This window comes from Protopterus annectens, chromosome 7.part1 (genome assembly GCF_019279795.1).
Source record: "Protopterus annectens isolate FY-2018-M chromosome 7.part1, PAN1.0, whole genome shotgun sequence".
NCBI classification, from domain to species: domain Eukaryota; kingdom Metazoa; phylum Chordata; order Ceratodontiformes; family Protopteridae; genus Protopterus; species Protopterus annectens.
Genome location: NC_056740.1, coordinates 304,439,573 through 304,460,156, shown reverse-complemented (window position 1 = coordinate 304,460,156; position 20,584 = coordinate 304,439,573). Strand labels below are relative to the sequence as shown.

At 43.4% G+C, this 20,584-nt stretch overlaps 1 protein-coding gene across 1 annotated transcript in view; it reads right to left on the bottom strand.

Annotated features, from left to right (window-relative positions):
* Nucleotides 1-20,584, bottom strand: part of LAMB2 (laminin subunit beta 2) — a 3,750,789-nt gene that overhangs the window by 1,083,864 nt on the left and 2,646,341 nt on the right. Inside the window, exon 19 of the mRNA XM_044078730.1 lies at nt 3,968-4,199. Coding sequence (XP_043934665.1) covers nt 3,968-4,199 — 232 coding nt within the window. The remainder of the gene's footprint in view (nt 1-3,967; nt 4,200-20,584) is intronic.

Sequence of the window (20,584 nt, the reverse complement as noted above, 5' to 3'; positions counted from 1 at the left end):
AATGTACTGTTCCCACAAATTCCATTTATTTCTATGTAATTTGCTCCTTTCCTCTTCTTTTTTCCAAAAATCTTTGTTAGTATTTTACAAATAAAAGAGACAACAAAACAACACATATAAGCAAGTGCCATCAATAAACAAGGAAACTGCAGATGGTACATCTTAATACAGACAATCATAACAATAATAACAAAAGAAAAAAAAAACTATTAACAAAAAAGCTAGTTGCCTAATAATATAAAAGAAGAGCACAACAAGTCTTATATCAAATGGGTGTATAAGCAAAAGGAATAACAAGGTAGGTTCATAGGTTGGTACTAGGCTATCAGCCCTAGGGCCTATACAAGCCTAGCCATAACAAGTCTCTGGCTATTTCTTCCCACACTATTTACTTCCCTGGACTCCTGTCAAGCAAGGCGACTGACGTGATCCCCAGGGTGAATTTCCTTTCTCCTATCCAATCGTCAAGGTTCCTGTTGAAGACGGCCAAAGAGGCGCTCTGCTTGACATGTATGGGCAGTCTATTCCAAAGTCTGAAGAGTCTCTGGGTCAGGAACCTATCCCTCCAGCATGTTTTGTTTATTGACATTACAAGGTTTAAATCCTTGGAGCGTGTGGCTCTGAGGGATTGGGATTTCTTTAACTGTAGCATGTCCAACAGCTCTGGGTTTGACATGGTCTTGTATGTTAAGCCGAGATCGCCTCTGAGCAGACAATATGCGACAGAGTATAGCTGGAGTTTTTTAAGGTGGTCAGCGGAGGGCATCTGCTTTAGGCCTGTGATTCTTTTAGTGAGGTATTTCTGCGGCCTTTCCAGTTGTTGCAGATGTCTTGAGAGTTACATACCAAATGGGTTGTTGTATTCTATAATGGGTCTAATGAGGGATGAGTACAGTGGGACAAATGACCTCCTTTTTTCTGGATGAAAAGCCCTTAGTGATGAGGTGTGCCACAAAGAAGGATTTCCTGTCTGTTGTAGCAATGTGGTTATCAAGGTGAGACCACTGTCCACCTGTGTCCCTAAGTCTCTTATCACACTTTCGGTACTGCCACCTATGTGGTACATGTTTTTCCCAATGGGGATAACTATACATTTCTTGGCACTGAGCTTGAGCCCATGGCTCTGGCACCAAGCATCTGTTTCTGTAAGGCCCTTTTGTAGAGTATCCACATCATTTGGGGTTTCAGTAATGGCTCCCAGTTTGCAGTCATCTGCGAACTTTGTTAGCTAGAGTCCCTTAGTGTTGGCCTGTACTTCAGAGAAGTAGATGCCAAACAAGAGCGGTCCCAGGACTGAACCCTGAGGTACTCCACTTGTCATGTGTCTGGAGCTGGATCTGGAGTCGGCTACTTTTACAGTGTGGGTTCTGTCAGTAAGCCAGTTGGCAACCCATTGAGTGACATAGGGATTAATGCCCAGTTTAGTAAGTCTATCTATGATTCCAGAGTGGGGGATGGTGTCAAAGGCCTTGGTGAGGTCCAGATAGGCTTTGTGGACCGCCTTACCCTCGTCCATGGCTCTGGAGACTGATTCAAAGGTTCAGGAGACAAGATCGGCCCTTCACAAACCCAAATTGGGTAGGGTCCAGTGTCTGAAGGTTGCCAATGTCTTTGTTTATAAGTTCCATGATTATACGTTCCATGGCCTTGCAGATCAGGCTCATCAGACTGATTGGGTAATAGTTCCCGGGATCCAAGGTGGATCTCCCCTTGTGGAGTGGGATAACTGTAGCTGTGTGCCACTCAGTGGGCACAACACCTGAGGTGAGGCTATGATTAAACATGACAGTTAGGTGAGGTGCCAGTTCATTTTGTAGTTCATGTAGTACACAGCCCGGGATGTCATCTGGTCCCATGGATGTTGTAGTTTTAGCTTTGGAGAGTCCGTTTTTTTACCTGTGTGGCCATTATTACCGGACTTTGGGAATCTTCCGGTACTGAGATGGGCCGTTTAGGAGGTGAGAGGAGAGGTGAAGTTGGCACTGAATTGATCTGCCAGGATATGGGCAATAACCTTGGGATCAGTATATTTAATGCCATTCTGTTGTAGCTCAAAGCAGATCTGAGCATTGCCATTTAGATTCTTGACAGTTATAGAATGCCTTGTGGTTGCCTTTGGAATCTTTGGCAATTTTATTTTCGTAATAGAGGTTCTAACAAAGAGAGGAAAGGAAACAGAGGGAAGGGGGAAGAGCTGTTGTCCCAAAATCTGTAAATTACCCCTCAATTGACAAAAAAGTAAAGAATTTATTGCAATATACGATCAAATATAATACTCCAAAATTTAATAAAATGTGAGTATGCGTTTCAGTTAAGAATTAGCAGCTTATGGGCTATTAGGTATTTGGTTGGAATATGTTTAAATCCTTTTCAAGTGAGTACAGATTAATCTTTCCAGTTTAGGGTGATATAAAATTTAATTAAAGTAAAAAGCATAATTAGAATGTAGATTTGTAGTTTTGTCAAACCAGGTGGGGGAATATGCAAAATAGTAAATTCCCAGGAAAGGGTAGACGTCTCATATCCCATTTTTTGTAGTCTAACTCTTAAAGAACACCAGAACTTACACGTGCACTTACAATTCCAGAATATGTGAAGAAGATCAGCTCTTTGAAGTTCGCAGTAGGAGCAGAAAGGGGAAATAGAATGATTACATTTACTTAATATGGTTGGAGTGCGGTATGCATTAACAATCATGAACTGAGTGTAATCAAGTTTCTTAAAGGGGGTTAGTTTAGTACTTACTAAGAATTATTGGGTAATTTTAATTAATGGAAATTGCTGGATTTAGGTTGGTCCAATAATCTGAAAAGAGGACTTAATTTTGGTATCCAAGTTTATACTATTTTGTAATGGAGCTTTTCTCCCCGGGCCTCCGCTAAAAAGGTCATGTGTCCAGTCAGACTTTCCTGGTAAACAAATGTATAATAAATAAATAAATAGAGAGAATTAGTTTGTAAGTGTTTGAGATCATTTTCTTTTTCCTAGACATTAATGTCCATAAAGTTTTACAGATATTGACATCATTTTGCGTCTAAACTAGTGTCAGATAAGATTTTACAACACAGCTCCCTGATCTGTCTCAGCATGATGGTGTAGCTCTTGGGAAGGTTTAAGGTGGATCTTGTCTCTGACATGGGCTGGTTCATAAAAGAGTAAAGGTCAAGGTCACATTTCTCTTTTAAAGGGAGGAGTTATTCAAGTTTAGCGTTGTGTTATTAATTTTAAAATTAGGGTTGAAGTGTAGAGGTTGAAGGGTATTAAAAGCACTGGTTAGCTTCAGTGATTCAACCAGTTTTTGTAGGACTTTTATGCTAGTTTTGAGAAATACGTGGAGTTTGAGACTTTTCAAGCTCAATTTACTAAGAAAGAGGAGGGCCTTAGGGTTAAAATTAAGGGATCTATCATATTTATATATCAGCTCTATTCATGCTGGGGCCCAGAGATTATTATTTGGGATGTAATCAGAGATTGACATTAATCTACAACTATTAATTATATCATAGTATGCTCATTTCCTCTTAGTTCCCACCTCCATTTATTTTATATACTTTAGAATATTCAATACTTTAGTTATAGCTGGTTTATATTTGGATTTCCATTTTTAGCAGCCAACAGTATTAAACTTAGTAAGGACTTACTATGTCTAGGTAATTCATATCCTATGTTCCAATTCAAAATAATAATTTCCTTAGTTACAACTACTTGCTTCCCCAACATTTCCAGCAAAATGCTCTGTACAGAGAATTTTCAAAATATGTCAACTCATTACACCCCCTCCCCAAAAAATGTCAACAATACCTCTCTTCTTCCCATCACACCTCAAGCATCTGTTATCTTCTCTCAGTAAAACTGAAGGCAATAAACAGCATTCTAATGTGATGTGATGTGCTCTGTAGTAGATAACACAGGTTGACAAAAGAGTACAGACTGTAGTCACACTGTATACAAAACAGTATCAGTTTACCTTTCACACTTCTCTCCAGTAGTGTGGTCCCGACAGCTTAGACAAGCTCCTGTCCTTTGGTCACACTCTTCTGAATGGCCATTGCACTGACATGGACGGCACCTAGGAAAACCCCAGTGGCCAGCCTGGCATCTGTCACAATGGAGACCAAAAGCACCAGGACGACAAGGACACTGTCCAGTATATGGCTCACAGAAAACACTGTATGATCCTTCTTTGTTACATTGACATGCTGCAAGAAGAAAAATCTAAATAAATAAAAGGCTTCATAGACTGTAGCAGTCAAACATTCTTACTAAATCCAAGTGGCATGTGGAACTTAGTTAAGAATCTTATACTCACTTTACCTGTATGTCTGTCTATCTGCCTTTGGAAAAAGCTCCAGAAAAATACAAAAATATAAAATACAGTAGAATAATACAGAATTACAAGATACAGTAATGAACAATTTATCAAAATACTGTTGTGCAATTTACAAAGAATTAAAATTGCATCTACTATTGCTGTATAATTAAAAATATGACTTACAGAACTAAGCAGAATTAACTAAGCTCGTATCACTAAGATTGTAAAATCTCATATAAAAATATGTTATAGAACTCTGCATTCTCACTCTACACAACTCTGCCACTAAAGCAGCCAAGTGACTCAGATGATCTATTTCAAAGCCTTTATGACTGACATAAATGAAATGCTTACACAGGTCATAACATTCAGTCAACTTACTTTTCATATATTTCAACATAGAACATCTTCCATTTTTCTCATCTACAAAAAACAGTGACAGCATGGTCTACCAAAGTCCATCTGCATACTTTAACATTTTAATACTCTCTTTTGTCTAAATCCCACTTACTGTATCCGCTGCCAGTGAAATACTAACAGCCTTTAGATGTTCTATGACTGTCCTTTAATCTGAGACAGACGTAGATAGTTATTGTCACAGAAGCAGAAGAAAGGAACAGATAGTTAGAGACAAGGGAGTAGGGGAAAACCTGCACAAAAAATAGCACAGGAACAAAGAAGAGTGACTCGGACCATGGTGGGGTATTACTGTTGTGCAGTGCAAAGAGTCAGGGTAGGAAGCTGGGGGTGCTGCAGGGAATGATGTAGAAGAGGAAGATGGACATTATTGGCATGAATGAAATATGGGCCACAGACAAAAGGGGTGTGACACAGAGCCGCTAAGGTATACAATAAATAGGAATATAAAAGGAGAGACGGAGAGACAGTAGCAATCTATGTAAAGAAGGTCATAAAATATGATGCCATAGAGGAGGAGGAACACCACCATATGAAGGGGGCATGGCATCCGTTTGTGTCAGAACCAGTGGTAATCACAGCAGCAACAGCTAATGTACAAGGAGGAGGGAGGCTAAGCTGGTTTCCAGATAAATCAATGGAAGGGCACTGGAGACCAGGGATATAAAAAAGGGCTCAGGTGGGAAGACTGCAGTTATACTCACTGAAGCTCTCAATCTACCAAGCAAACAATGCAAGTTTCTGAGCTCCAATGCAGACAGGGAGGAGATAACTGAGGTCTTAGACAATGAGCCTTAACCACCTGAAAATCTAACCTGTCCCACCATCCCAATGACCCTTTCTTTCTCCTGACTTTGCTAGCTGTAGCCACTACTAATGGAGGTAACAGCAAAGAAGTAATGGGCTATCATCCTGAGTGTCAACTGTCTAAATTAGATTGGGAAGAAACTAAAAACAAAGATGATTATGTGGGATCTTGAGGGTGAGTTATACTAAAAGGGGCACAGGAAACAAAAGATGAGTTAACATTCTGCAGGCAAACTGAGAGGTGAGCAAGTCTTTTTGGAATTAATCAGGGATGGAGCATTTAGGGCTACTGACAATGGTATGAACAGGATACAATAAAGGAAAAAACAGAAGGCCAATGTGTTTACATAGGAATGTGATGTTAGTGACCGGGATAAAACAGAGGGCCTAGAAGAGGTGGAAAGGAAGGAGTGGAGAGTTGTACAAAGCACAATACAAAAAGTTATGTAGAAGGGCAAGATTTTTGAGACATAGTAAAGAAAGAAGGACAGGAGTATCCAACCTTGACAGAACAATGGGTTGGAACAAACGTAGTGAATGAATATGACACCTTAGTCTTCATGAAAGGAAGGGAATAAAAAATGGGTCTATTTCACGAAATCGAACTTCCAAAATGTCAAACACCATAAGTTCAAACTTGGAAGATCGAATTAGGATAATATTGAAATGTCAAAACAGCAAATTTTTTCCCAGGGAAAAAATTTGCTGTTCCAAAAAACACACACACATAACACAATCACACCAAACACCTTCAAAACCTACACTAAATCTAACATACACCACTATCTATGCACTATCCTTAACCCAGCCCTAACCCTAAAGTCTTTCATTGCCGCACACTTACCTGACCTGCACCCTAACCCTAAAGTCCGTCACTATCGCACACTTACCTGACCCATGCCCTAACTCTAAAGTCTGTCACTATCGCACACTTACCTGACCCGTGCCCTAACCCTAAAGTCTGTTACTATCGCACACTTACCTGACCTGCGCCGTAACCCTAAAGTCCATCACTATCGCACACTTACCTGACCCGTGCCCTAACCCTAAAGTCCGTTACTACCTGTTCATACACTTACCTTGACCCGGTCCGAAAATGTCAAAGCCGCAGAAATGACCAACCGAATTCTTTCCCTGGGAAAGAAATCGGGTTTCCGCGGCTTCGACATTCTCAACTTTCGAACTACCGAGTTCAACCTTCCGGTATTCGGCATTCTACACATTCGATTTTGCGATAGGAACCGTAAAAAATTCAGTACTGAAAGGGGGCTAGGGTAGACTGGTCAAATAAGTGGATGGAAAAGTAACTAGAAAGGGAACTGGCCACCCTAAGGGACTTATTTGTATTATTTTTTTTTTGTTGTTCTGTTTTGTTAACTAGGTTGTTTACATGGGTAACACTCAATTTATGAGGCCCAGGGAGGAAAGCTCCATTAACAAAAAAATAATTACTGAATACATAAAAAATTAAGAAATACACAAATAAGCAGCAGACAGGCATTACATAAAAGTAATTTAAAACACGAGTACTCGCAAAATAATATGCATTAGAGGGAGTTAGGCAGCTTACAACAGTCAGCACAATACTATCATTCAAAGATATATAGATATAAGAAAGTGAGAATTTTACCAGAATATGATGTGCTTAACCACAGTAATAGAAAAATAGTACAAGCATTAAAAAGATGTACTACTTAAAGGTAAGTATATCTAAACACCAGGTGCATTCATCAGGTAAGGCTATATAGTACAAGGACAAAAAATACTGCCTCCCAGTACCCACAAAAATCTATCCAGTCTGCTGGAAGAACCCATAACAAAGATTTTCACTAATTATTGACCAGTCCAGAAGTACATGAAAACCTGAAGGCAACAGGAGTGGCACTGTTGCAAAAAGGAGGAACAAGAAAAATACAGAGAGAACTAAAAGCCATGGGGAAAATCCTTCAGGAAAGGTTTCTGGATTCTTAGAGGATAACAGTGCCCAGGAAATCAACCAATGTGACTTCATGGCAAGAAAGAGACAAGAAAAACTGACTAGACTAAACTCGCCATGTGGATGCTATACTGTCTGACAGACTGTCTCAGAGGTTTAAAACAGACACGTTAGACCTAAACCCTATAGCAGTCATGAGTTTGATTCCCACTTGTGGCTGAGGTCCTGTCTAAAACATCTCCAAGAAGAATGATGTCATTACCCTGTTTAATTCGTTAACCCAAAGTACTGTCCCATGGCACCTCTGTGCTTAAATCCGAGCACACTATGATATGATAGGAATTCCATCATATTAACCCAGAGTGCCTTCCTGCAGTGCCAGTAAGTTTACAGCCTGTAATTTCAAGCAATTGGTGAAAAATAAGTTGAAAAAGTAACTGGACATTGTCAATTACCATCTCAACTTAGGATTTATAGTGGAGTTACCTGATGGTCCTGTTGAGACTTTTTTGACAAATCAGCTTTGAATGCTCCCTGTCATTTTTTCCATGATTCCAGCAAAGCCAGCTCTGTATGCATTTCCTTAATCAAGCGGTGGCAGCCAATCACATTCTTACAATCCAAGCCATCGCTTGCATAACACCTCTACCCCCAGTTGCAAGTTTCCATTGTCCTGAATCAGTTGCAATGGATATCAATTACCGCCACTGACTTCACCAAGGATCCCTTGTTTCCAAAGGTAATAGTAAATTTCGCAGGAAGCCTGTATAATGTATCTAAAGCATAAAGTTTGGTGGTGATGTGAGTTGAAACCTGCATATTCCATAGCTATCTAGCAAGTTCTGTTGTGGATCTTGTTAAGTGATGTGCTGTGGTCATTTTTTTTCCTTGCTTTATCCTGCTGTTAAAACTTGTAGGTATGGCTGGAGCTAACATCTCATCTAAACTACTGATGTGGTATTATTTTTAGTTAATATAATACATATGGTGCAATATGTTGGAAGTAGATTTTGAATACGTTGGAAGTAGATATTGAACATGTCCTTTATTGGTAGTAGGGTACTGTGTTAGTCATATAGGAAGAGAGTCGCTACGAATTGCGATGGGGAAAGTACAGTTTTGTACCTACCATAAATGTAGATGTCCGATAGACATGCAACTGCAGTCATAACATGTGGGTTGTCCTGCCTCAGGCAGCCCTCGGTCAGCCGGATTCCAAAGTCTGGGTCCGACGTCGGCTGATGTCGCATTTCTCTCCGACGTCAGAGCGGCTGGAGTACATAAGCATCAGCCGACGCCATCTTCTTCAGTGTTTCTTGCCCCAGATGCCAGGTGCCCCCCAAGGAAGGCTGTAATCAAATTGGAAGACAAAAACAGGATTCCAGACAAATAAATGAGCAGTAAAACAAATACACCATAACTGATATCCCCAGCTAAGAGGAACAGGGATAGGAGTGGACCCTAGGCATAGAGGGGTATGGAGGGAGGGAAAATCCGACTGCAGTTGCATGTCTATCGGACATCTACATTTATGGTAGGTACAAAACTGTACTATGTCCTTCAAGAATGCAACTGCAGTCATAACATGTGGGTAGAATACCATAGCTTAGCTGGGGGAGGAGGAATGCTCTAGGAAAAAGATGGTGTGGCAATCAAACCCTGCAGGACTGCCAAAGCAAAGCCTGCTCTGGATCTGGAGTATAGAGGGAGATTGTAGTGTTTGGAGAATGTATGCATGGAGCTCCATGTGGCAGCTTCTAGAATGTCCTTAGTATGCACCCCTCTTAAGAATGCTGTAGAGGTGGCTGTAGCTCTGGTGGAATGTGGTCTGACATTGGCTGGAACAGTCTTTCCATGAAAGGAATAACAGAATTTGATGCAATGTCCAATCCATTTTGAAATAGTCTGTTTTGAAATTGCTTTCCCTTGGACTGCAGGGGCGTAAGCTACAAATAGTTGTTCAGACTTCCTACTGGCCTTAGTTCTGTCCAGGTAGTATCGAAGTTGTCTGTGGATGTCCAAGGTATGCAACAGTCTTTCCCCCTTATTCTCAGGATTGGGGAAGAAAGCAGGCAGATGAATGGCTTGATTTAAAAAAACCCTAGATACCACCTTTGGCATAAAGGTAGGGTTGGTTCTTAATGAAACCCTGTCTCTGTGAAAAATTATGAACGGTGGTATTGCCATTAGGGCCTGTAGTTCCGAAACCTTTCTTGCTGAGGTAATTGCCAACAGGAAAGCTGTCTTCCATGAGAGAAATTGCAAGTCAACTGAAGCTGCTGGTTCAAATGGAGGTAGAATCAGTTTTTCTAGAACATAATTGAGGTCCCAGGCTGGCACTGGGGCCTTTCTTGGTGGCTTAATGTTCTTGATTCCCCTGAGGAATTGCCTTAGCAAAGGGTGTGAAAAAACAGGAGGATCAGTGTTATATCTAGCTGAAATAGCTGATGCATGTATCTTTATGGAAGAATATGAGAGGCCGTTCTGTAGCATATCTGCCAAATATTCCAAGATGAGTGGGATGTTCAACAATGATGCATCATGTCCCTTGCTGGTATTCCAATTGCTGAATCTTTTCCATTTTGCTAAGTAAACCTTTCTGGTGGATGGTCTTCGAGCCTCTGTTAGTATCTTCTGAACTTCCTTGGAGAGAGATAGGTTGAGGTTATTTATGGGATCTCCCAGGCTGTTAGCTGCAGTGTCTGAAGGTTTGGATGCACTGTTTCGAAATTGTGTTGAGTCAAAAATAGAGGCCATTGCAGAAGGGCCCACCTCCTGGTGTGACATATGCTCTGTAGTAGTGGATACCAGTGTTGTCTCGGCCAATCCGGAGCTATTATGATTGCCTTGGGTCTCTCTGCTTTGATCTTCAATAATACTGAGGTCATCAGTGGCAGAGGTGGGAATGCATAGATTGTTAGGAAGTTCCAGTTGAATGAGAGAGCATCTGTTTTCCAAGCTTTTGGATGGTATGTCCTTGTGCAGAATTTTTGTAGAAGGTGGTTGAGGTGAGAGGTAAATAGGTCCACTTCTGGCCTGCCCCATGTCGAAGTGAGCTGTGTGAAGACCCTCGGATGTAACCTCCACTCGTGTGGATCTGTGAAATTCCTGCTTAGGCTGTCCGCCAACACATTGTCTTTGCCTGGAACAAACTGGGATTGTAACTGGATGTTTAGGCTCAGTGATTTTTCCCAAAGATGCATTGTCAGTCTGCAAAGGGGGTAAGAGTGGGTGCCCCCTTGCTTGTTTATATACCACATCACAGTGGTGTTGTCTGTCCGTATCAGTAAATGGCCTTGCTGAAGTTGGTGTTGAAAGGCCTCGATGGCATGCATTACTGTCAGCATTTCCTTTTGGTTTATATGCAGATGTGTTTCCTTTGGAGACCATTGTCCTTGTATACACTTGCCTTCCATGTGCGCCCCCCCATCCAAGGTCTGAGGCGTCTGTGGTCATGGTCTGTGTTATCTGTGGTTTTTTGAATGACATACCTGTGTTTGCCTGGCTCACCGAGGCCCACCATAGGAATTCCTTTTCTAGGCATGGAATGAGCGGTATAGTTGTCTCCCAGTTGTTGCTGTGTTGAGACCAAACGCTTTTTAGGTACCATTGAAGCTTTCTCATGTGTAGTCTTGCTAATGGAACCAGGAGAATGCAGGATGCCATGTAACCCAGGGCCTGTAGGAATCTCCTTGCAGTCATCTGGGTGAGTTTTGCTAAACCTTTGAAATAATAAGTTAACTTCTCTTGCTTGTCTTCTGTCAGGTAAGCCATTTGAGAGGCTGTGTCTAGTTTGGCACCTAAGAAGATTATTTGCTGGGATGGTTGCAGTCTTGACTTTTGGAAGTTGACTGTGTATCCCAGAGCTTGTAGTAATCGTATGACATAGTCCAAGTTTTTTGTCAACATCAGTTTGTCGTCCGCTTGTATGAGGCAGTCGTCCAGGTACGTGTAAATTTGTATCCCCTGGAGCCTGCAATGAGCAATTACTGAAGCCAGGCATTTTGTGAATACTCTGGGCGCAGTAGATAAGCCAAATGGCAATGCTGAGAATTGATAATGCTCTGGCCCTGCAAGAAATCTGAGGTATCTTCTGCAGCTGTGTCTGATAGGGACATGCAGGTATGCCTCCTTGAGGTCCAGAGTAATCAGCCAAGACCCCTTGCCCAGCATGGGAAGGAGTTGCTGTAGAGTCAGCATTTTGAACTTTGGTACTATGAGAAAGGTGTTTAATGCGGACAAGTCCAGTATTGGTCTCCATTGAGATTCTTTTCTTGGAACAAGGAACAGTCGTGAGTAAAACCCCTGTCCTTGTTCTTGTTGTGGAACTCTTTCTATTGCTTTCATTTGAGTCAGCAGAGTGATTTGCTTGATAGCCTCTGCCCTCTGGTTTTGTGGCAGGTTTGGAATGCCTTGTTTTCTTGGCAAGGTATGAAAATGGAACCTGTAGCCTCGGACTATAATGTCCAAAATCCATTTGTCCTTTGTCAGTCTGTGCCAATTTTCTGCAAACAAAGATAATTTCCCGCCCAAGGGAGCTTCTATTTGTTCCCTGGTAGGCGGAAGTAGAGGAAAGTCATTGAGATTGTGGCTGTGGGGCAGGTGAAACCCCTGCGTCACTTCTTTGGTTTCCTGGCTGCCATTGTCGTCCCCTGTAAGGGCCTCTGTATTGGCCTTTTCCTTGGCCATGTCTGTTTTTACCCCTTTGAAACTTTTCTGGATTTGGAAAGGCCCAGTTTTTTGAAGGCCAATTCCTACTGAATCTAGGGGGTTGAACCTGGAGGAAATCTTTCACCGTCTGAACTGATTTTGCTTTTTCTTCGATGGTCTTCAACACATCCTTAGCATTTGCACCAAAAAGCTTGTTCTTTTCCAAGGGTGCATCCAGAAGTTTTGCCTTTACATGATCTGGTAGAGGTTGATCTTTTAACCATGCATGCCTACGAATGACTGCCCCTGTCATAGCTGCCCTACATGAAGCTTCCAGTGCATCATATCCACACTGCAGGAAGTGGTTGCTTACTTGTTGAGTGTTATGTACAGCTTCCTGCAAAGCCTTCCTGTCTAAAGGATCAGGAGTGGCTAATGTTTTTTGTAAATCTTCTAACAGGAAATCCTGATATTGTAACATATGAAAAAGGCAATTCAAAGCTCTCATAGATAAGGTAGTGGATGTGTAAACCTTTTTGCCCCATCTCTCTAATGACCTAGCTTCCCTGTTGGAGGGCAATGGATTTTTAGAGGTGGAAGCAGAAACTCCTTTAGGCCCCTGTGAAATAGTTTCCCAATCAGCAGAATGGGCCCTGAATAAATGGGAATGTGTTTCTGGGACCCTGTAATACCTGTCTGGCTTGGCTGGAGCCGGAGGAAGAGAGTCAGGAGTAGCACTAGAGTCAGAATATAAATCATCCAAAACATCAAGTACAGGAGGAATAGCTAAGGGCCTGTGCTGGGGCTTCTTGAGGAAAGTCCTAAGGCGTTTCCTGGAATCAGAGTATTCCTGCCCTTGCCACTTGAAATGTTCCCTCATGGTATGCAGAACTTCCCCAAAAGAAATATCCTCAGGAGGGGAGGCCGAGGGAATGGAATCCTCTGCATCCGAGTCCTCATAGGTCTGGAAGAGCTCTTCCTGGCTATCAGAGTGGACAGAGCCCTCAGAATCTTCATCTGAAGGGATAGGGTCAGAGGGTTCAACCCGGGGCCTTTTATCAGAAGGAGGCTGGGATCCTCTCTCAGGATGGGTCTGTGAACCTCTAATCATAGAAATTAAGTCAGCAGCCATAGACATAATTTGTGTCTCTGGAGTAGGCTGAGGTAAGGTTTTAGTAGTAATATGCTTTGTTTTGCTGGCTGCCTTAGCCCTAGTGTAGGCCTTAATAGACATGGCCATAGGAGGCCTGGCAGCTCCACGTGCAGGAGTGACCTTGTCTACAGCAATGGTCTCGGGCATTTCCTCGGTTTCGGTATCCGGAGGAAAATCGATAACTGGCGTCGGAGTAATGTCCGGAATCGGAGTCATCGGTAATGTGGTGTCTTCGGTTCGGAGCGGTGGAGAGACCGTCTCAGAGGGAACCGGAGCACTCGCGCTAGGTTTTGGCGTGGAGTCGGTGGTAGACGCGGGCCGAGGATGTCGGTCCCGGTCTTTTCGCTTCTTGGGAGTTTGCGATGTCAGAAGGTCCGACGGCATGGTGTAAGCAAATTTATCGCCGAAAAAGTCTTCAGCGAACTCTGCCTGGCGCCTGAGGGTGCGCTTGTTGAAGCGAGCACAGGCTACACAGGCCGAGACGTCGTGGTCTGGGCCAAGGCAAGGTAGACAGTAAGAGTGGAAATCCTTATGAGGTATTTATTTACCACAAGAAAGACAATTGTTAACTTTTTCAGTAATTTCTGACATCGGCTGAGGCAAGAAAAGGTCCCCAACGGGGTACTTAGCTTTTTTGATGACTTCGGAATCGAAGAATACAGGAGCTGACCGACCGGCACTTGCGAACTGCTTCTGCTTCGGGCACCGCGCAGCAAGAAAGACTGAAGAAGATGGCATCGGCTGATGCTTATGTACTCCAGCCGCTCTGATGTCGGAGAGAAATGCGACATCAGCCGACGTCGGACCCAGGCTTTGGAATCCGGCCGACCGAGGGCTGCCTGAGGCAGGACAACCCACATGTTATGACTGCAGTTGCATTCTTGAAGGACATTGTGATGAATAGCAATACAGTGTTACATCGTATGTGGACTTGTTAGAGTGCAGATGCTCATGCTGGGCAGAAATGCTGTGTATATTTCTCTTTGCTAGTCCTACTACAGTGTGCATCATGCATTATAGTATTTGCACTGTTATTATCCAGTATGATTAAATATAAACTCTGCAGACTTTTTTAATTTGTAGTCTAAATGCTGATTAATTTCTTTTCATTTAGTTATATCATTTGTATTTAGTTTACTTCTATTTGTTCACCCGTTAGGTGTACTGGCCTGTTGATGCCTTTTCAGCTATGTCTTGAACTCCCATCGTGCTATAGTTTGGAAATTAACCTTTTAGGTGTTTGGTGATGTACCCCCCCCCATAAACATTTTTTAGCATGTAGTGGAATATACATCATAATGATGCAGGAGCACGACCAACTGCTCATTTTTCCAACAAGGTTTCTCATACTATGGGGTAGTCGGCCTAAAGAAAGACAAGGAAAGTCAAGTTATGTGATCAAGGCTGAAAGTGTGCTCTACTTTTTCTCTGGTATGCTGGGAAGAAAGACATATTTACTGATGATTAATTGGGAAAAGAATGTTGAGCTGTTTACCTCATGTGGCAGTGTAAGGGTGTGGCTGCACTGTGTTGGAGAACTATTCGGAGTAGTTTTTACTTCTATGTTGTAAAGTTTTTTTTTTTTGTGATGAAATTTAATGCGGTTATGTGTCGCATTATTCACTGTTTCTTTCTTAGTCCCAGTATGAATGTAGATAGTCTTTCTCTGGTGATGAGCAAGTGCCAGTATGCACATGCAGCAGAATCTGGGCTTTCATATTTCGAGCACCAACTCTTAAAAAAACACAGCCCAGCAAAACAAAATGTGTAGGGTTTGCTATGTCAGGACCCTGCTAGGAGATGATTAAAGATGAAATAATGTACAGGTAAGATAGCATCAGAAACCTAACTGTCTAAACTGCAGAGTTTCCCTGTATAATACAAGCCTTTTTAAAAGAGTACCTCTCTAAAAAAGTACAGAAAACAGACATACCAGAGTCCTTCTCCTATGAATAAGGCATCTTATACACGGGTATGAAATGTAGTATTTCAGATTATTTTTGGTGTCACTGTCTGGCATTATACTTCTTTTCCAATAGCGATCTTTATGTCTTGTCCTCAGGAGACCTGGATGAACCTAAATGCTGTGTACTGCCAAAGGCAATGTACTGCAAAGTAAGTCAGAACTGAGATGCAGTGAAATCTTTGAGGGTTGTATGTAGTCTTGCATATATTTTGTACTTGAATATCTTATTAAAATTTTCAAAAATATTTGTGATATACAGTCATAAGGGAAGTGCACAATAAACCACTCCCATGCCTGATAAAAAGTATATATATATTTAGAAAGCTTGTGAGGAAATTATTACTCTGTTTTTATTTTACTTGGATCGCTTGTCTGTGTACTTAATAAAGGATTTTCGACTGGAAACAGACTGCCTGCCTTGCCTGGATTACTTTCAAATACTTAGTAATGCTGTAGAATTATACATTTTCTATTATTACTTTTTGACTTGACAAGTTTATGTTCGCTGCTTCTACTACTATTGTCTGATCTGATTAATATACAGTGATTAACTAGAAATATATGGACTGAAAATCTTCCACACAGAGAAGTTTCTTACACTGTTTTGTTTTTAGACCCACTACACTTTAGTGGGTTGTTTTGAGACTTCGGGGATACCACAGAGATTACTTGTAAATTTAATATAGCCAGTTAATCACTTGGAAAGTGTAACTTTAGATACTGGTACCCCTTTCTTAGTGTCAGCATGAGAAACAAAGAGTTGTTCAGAATTTTTAAATTCCTTTGTTCTGTCCAAATAGAATCTCAATTGTCTGTGAACATCAAGCTTATGCAACATATACTCCAACTTGTTAGAATGGTTACTGAAGAGATTTGGGAGTTCGATAGTTTGACTCAGGTTAGCCTCAGAACACACCTTTGGAAGGAAGGAAGGATTAGTCCTCAGTGACACTCTGTCGGGATGAAACACCAAATATGGAGGTTTGATAGATAGGGCTTGAAGTTCAGACACTCTATGTGCCGAGGTAATGGCTACCAAGAAAATTGTTTTCCAAGAGAGAAATTTTAAATGGCAGCATGATGCAGGCTCAAAGGGAGGGAGAATAATCTGTGACAGCACAAAATTTAGATTCCAGGGAGTAAAAGGTTGTCTAACAGGCGGTCTAAGATAAATAGTACCCTTTAAGAAGCCCCTGCATAGTCTGAGACATTAGGTTAGAACCTTCAGATCCGAGGTGGAAATTCGAAATTGCAGCCAATTGAACTCTTATAGTGGCAGCTGCAGCACCTTCATGAAAAAGCTTAGACAGAAATACCAGAACACTTGCAAGTGGGGCAACGTAAGGATCAATATTATTCTGGGAGGCCCAAAAGGCAAATCGCTTCCATTTGCTGGCATACAACTTTCTAGTGGAAGCTTTATGCAAAGATACAAGAATATGCTGTACCTCTAAGGAAAAGTCTTGTGACCTGGCTAGGTTGGGAATCAGAGCAGCCAAGCTGTCAGTCTGAGGGAATGAAGAGAGGGATGAAGGGCCCCTGATGAATGTGTCAGCAGATCTGGAACTGGGTCCAGAAGGAAGGGAAACCAAATCTGTTGAGGCCAAAAAGGGGCTATTAAGATTACAGTCCTTCCCAGGGCTTTGGCTTTCTGTAAGAATTTCGGAATCAGGGGAGTTGGTGGAAAGGCATATAGGAGTCCCAGGGGCCAATCGTGTACGAGCGAGTCCCTTGGGCTGTCCCCTGGTGGGGGATTCAGGGCAAAGTAGCTTTTGCATTTGGCATTCATAGGAGATGCAAACAGGTCACAAAAAGGCTGGCACCATCTGCAGAAAATCATCTCCGCAACCTTGTCTTTGAGGGACCACTCATGTGGTAACACAATGGCTCTGCTCAGTTTGTCCGCAATCACTTTGGATTTCCCCGGGATGTGCGTTGCTGTCAGAAAGCGCTCAGTGGATACCGCCCACTGCCAAATTCTCAAAGCCTCTCGACATAAGGGGTAAGACTTGGTTCCCCCTTGCTTGTTGATATACCAGACCACAGACATGTTGTCTGTCTAGAATGCAATTGTCCCCAGAGGAAGAGAGTCGTGGAAGTGCTGCAACGCCAAAAGCACTGCTCTCAGCTCCAGGACATTGATGTGCAACTGTGACTCTGTTTCTGACCAGGTGCCTTGGGCTGTTCTTTCCTGAAATAGCCCCACCCCCACCCTATCAGAGAAGTGTCCGTGGTCACCGTGGCTGATGGCGGGAGAGAGACAAATGGGCGACCAACCATTACCTGGTGGCTGGTCAATCACCAAAAAAGATACTTCTTGCAAGAGTCTATAATCATTATCAAGAATGACATCAGAAGTTGTTGATAAGACCACTGGGTGAAGAGCAACCACTGAAGTATTTTCATCTGCATACGCCCCAGAGGAACTGCTATGAGCGTAGTTGCCATGGTACCTAGTAGTTTCAACACTTGAGAGGCTGGTACTTTTTTCTCGTCAGAATGTCCAATACCTGGTTTCGAAGAGTGGTTATTCTGTCCAGTGGCAATTTTACCATGGTGGTGGTGGTGTCTAAGTCTGCTCCGATAAAGGAGATAAGCTGCGATGGTGGCAACGCAGACTTGTCAAAATTTATAGTTATTCCTAACTGATATCACAGACTGAGAGTGTGATCCCTGACAGAATTAGTTGATGCTTGGAGGCGGCAGTAAGGAGCCAGTCGTTCAGATACGGGAACATTCGGAATCCTAGATGCCTCAGGTGAGCAGTAACCACTGCCATGCATTCAGTAAACACTCTGGAGGCTGTTGTGAGGCCAAAGGGCAGTGCTCGGAATTGGTGGTGACTTGCTACCAGCCGGAAACGCAAGTGATCTCTGGATGGTCTGGCCATTTTGATATGATAGTACGCATCCTTGAGATCTATAGAGCACATCCAATCGCCTGTTCCTAGGAATGGAAGGATCGATTGAAGCGTGACCATCTGGAACTTCTCCTTCTTTACGAAGGTGTTGAGTCTGCTGAGGTCCAAGAAGGGCTCCAGTCCCCTGTTTTCTTTGGAACTAAAATGAATCTGGAGTAAGTTCTGGATCCTACCTGGTCTGCTAGGACTGGCTGGATGGCTCTCTTTTCCTGCAGCCTCTGGATTTCTATGGCTGCTTGATCCCTGAGACTGGGTGGAACATCTGGGATTTTCCTTTGAACAGGTGGGAGATCTGAGAACGGGATGATATAACCTCTGGTAACAATGCGTTGTACCCAAGAATCTTTTGTAATTCCTAGCCAGGCATCTGGATACAAAGACAAGCGACCCCCGACTACCTCCAGAGTAGGACAGTTGGGCCTCCTTCCAGGAGCGCTGGTAGGGCTTGCCAAAGAACTGATTCCTGTCGCCCTGGTATTGCGGACCCTCTCTGCCGCCGGGGCGGGGTATTCCATTATTACCCCCTCCTCTGCCCCTGGAGGGGGATTCAATACATGTGTTCTGAAAAGCTCCTTGGGACTTCCAAAACTACATTTTTCCACCTTTCTGCCCTTTGATGTATGGTCTAGTAAGGGTGGAAAAATGGACTCCTACGGCAGATAGATTCTTTCCATCTTGCTCACACCTAGTGAGAGTCTCCTTGACTTTGGGCCCGTAAAGAGACGAGCCATCGAATGGGGTATTGACGAAAGAAGACTTGAAGGCTTTCATAAAGGAGCATAAGCACATCCAGGAATGTCTCTGAAGAGCTATTGCTGAACCCGCTGCCCGACTTGAACCATTGGCTGAGTAGAAAATGAGCCGCATGGACGAGTTAACTATGGAATTAAGGGTATTAAGCTGGGCTGTCACCTTCTCAGAGACACCTCCATCTGTACTACCCTGCAGAGCATCTCCAAGCTCTTTTAGGAGATCTCTTTGAAGGCGGATAAAATGAGTCAAGTAGTTGATCGATCACACAGCAAAGGTCGCAGAACTAAAGATGCATTTCCCGTACCTGTCCATAGTCCTAGAATCTCTTATTAGGAGGATGGACAGCAGAAGAGGCTTCAGACATCTATTTCTTGGTGCCCGCTGCCACCACCATGGCATCAATCGGCTCTCCCTTGCTGAGGAACATTTTATCTTCGAGGGATGTAACAAATTTATTGGGCCTTCAAGGGACAGGTTCCATAGTATCAGGAGACTGCCACGCCCTTCGAGCAACCAATTCCATTAGTTCATTGAAGGGTGGAGTCACCCAGGAGGTGGAAGGTTGAGAACCCAAAGGCCATCAGGAGCACCAACTCATCCTCAGTAGGGCTAACGGACTGCCAGTCACCCCTCTGCTTAAGGACCTCATGGATATCAGCAAAAGAGATATCCTCTGAAGGGGACCATGGGGACATGTCTGACTCCTCTAAGTTGGTGTTTGATGTAAGAAACTCCTGCGGGGAGTCCAAATGCCTCCTCTTGCAAAGTTTCTTCCTGTGAACCTCATCAGTGGGGGCTTCTGGTGAGGTCTCAGTAGAACATGGGTCACCCAATGGGGTTACCTGAGGCTCTGGGTCTCGATGCTTTACAGGGACCTGCAATGTAGAGGCAGAAAGCGGCACTTTAGGGGAGGAGGAGGAGGACCCCGATGACGTGTGAGTCTTGGAAGACATAACCTTCCTCATAGCATCGAAGGCTCCACTGCTCCGAGTTGAAGAAGCCACCAGTTCCGAAGAAGACAGCAACCTCCCTGGCACCGAGACAGTGGGCTCTGACCCAGAGGAAGGAGCCGAGCTCATCCACGCCGAAGCTCCGAGAGGAAGGGTCAGCACCGAAGCATCGATTCAAACCCCCCCGGAGCCGACCAGAGAGTGTTGCCCAGACTCCTCGAATGGCACCGAAGAAGTCAGGGTTGATGGTGCCGATAGCACTGGAACAGGCCTCAGCTCCGAAGGATCCACAATCATCCGATCCCCCTCCCCCAGCTCCAAAGGCCTGGCTCGGCTTGGAGGAGGAGTAGTCACAACAGGTACAATGGTCTTGGGCTCTGAAACCAGTTGGGTCGAAGCCAATAATAATTTGGCCAGTGCCAGGTTCTCGAGAAGCCTCTGCACCACTCGGTCCACATCCACATCGGAGAGGGTTCTCGAGGAACGAGTTGAAGGTACCGAAGAAGCCACCGATTGCAAAATGGGTGACCTCAAGGTTTCGGAGACCGGCTCCAAGACCGGGGACTGGCTCCAAAACACTGGCTCGGTGCACAGCTCCAAAGACTGCAGAGCCGGTGACCACACCTTAACAGCAAGGCTCAGAGCAGATGACTTGGGCTCCGATGAAGCTTTAGAGGACTTCGACTCCTCGATGACTTGGAAGTCTGGTCAACCTTATCC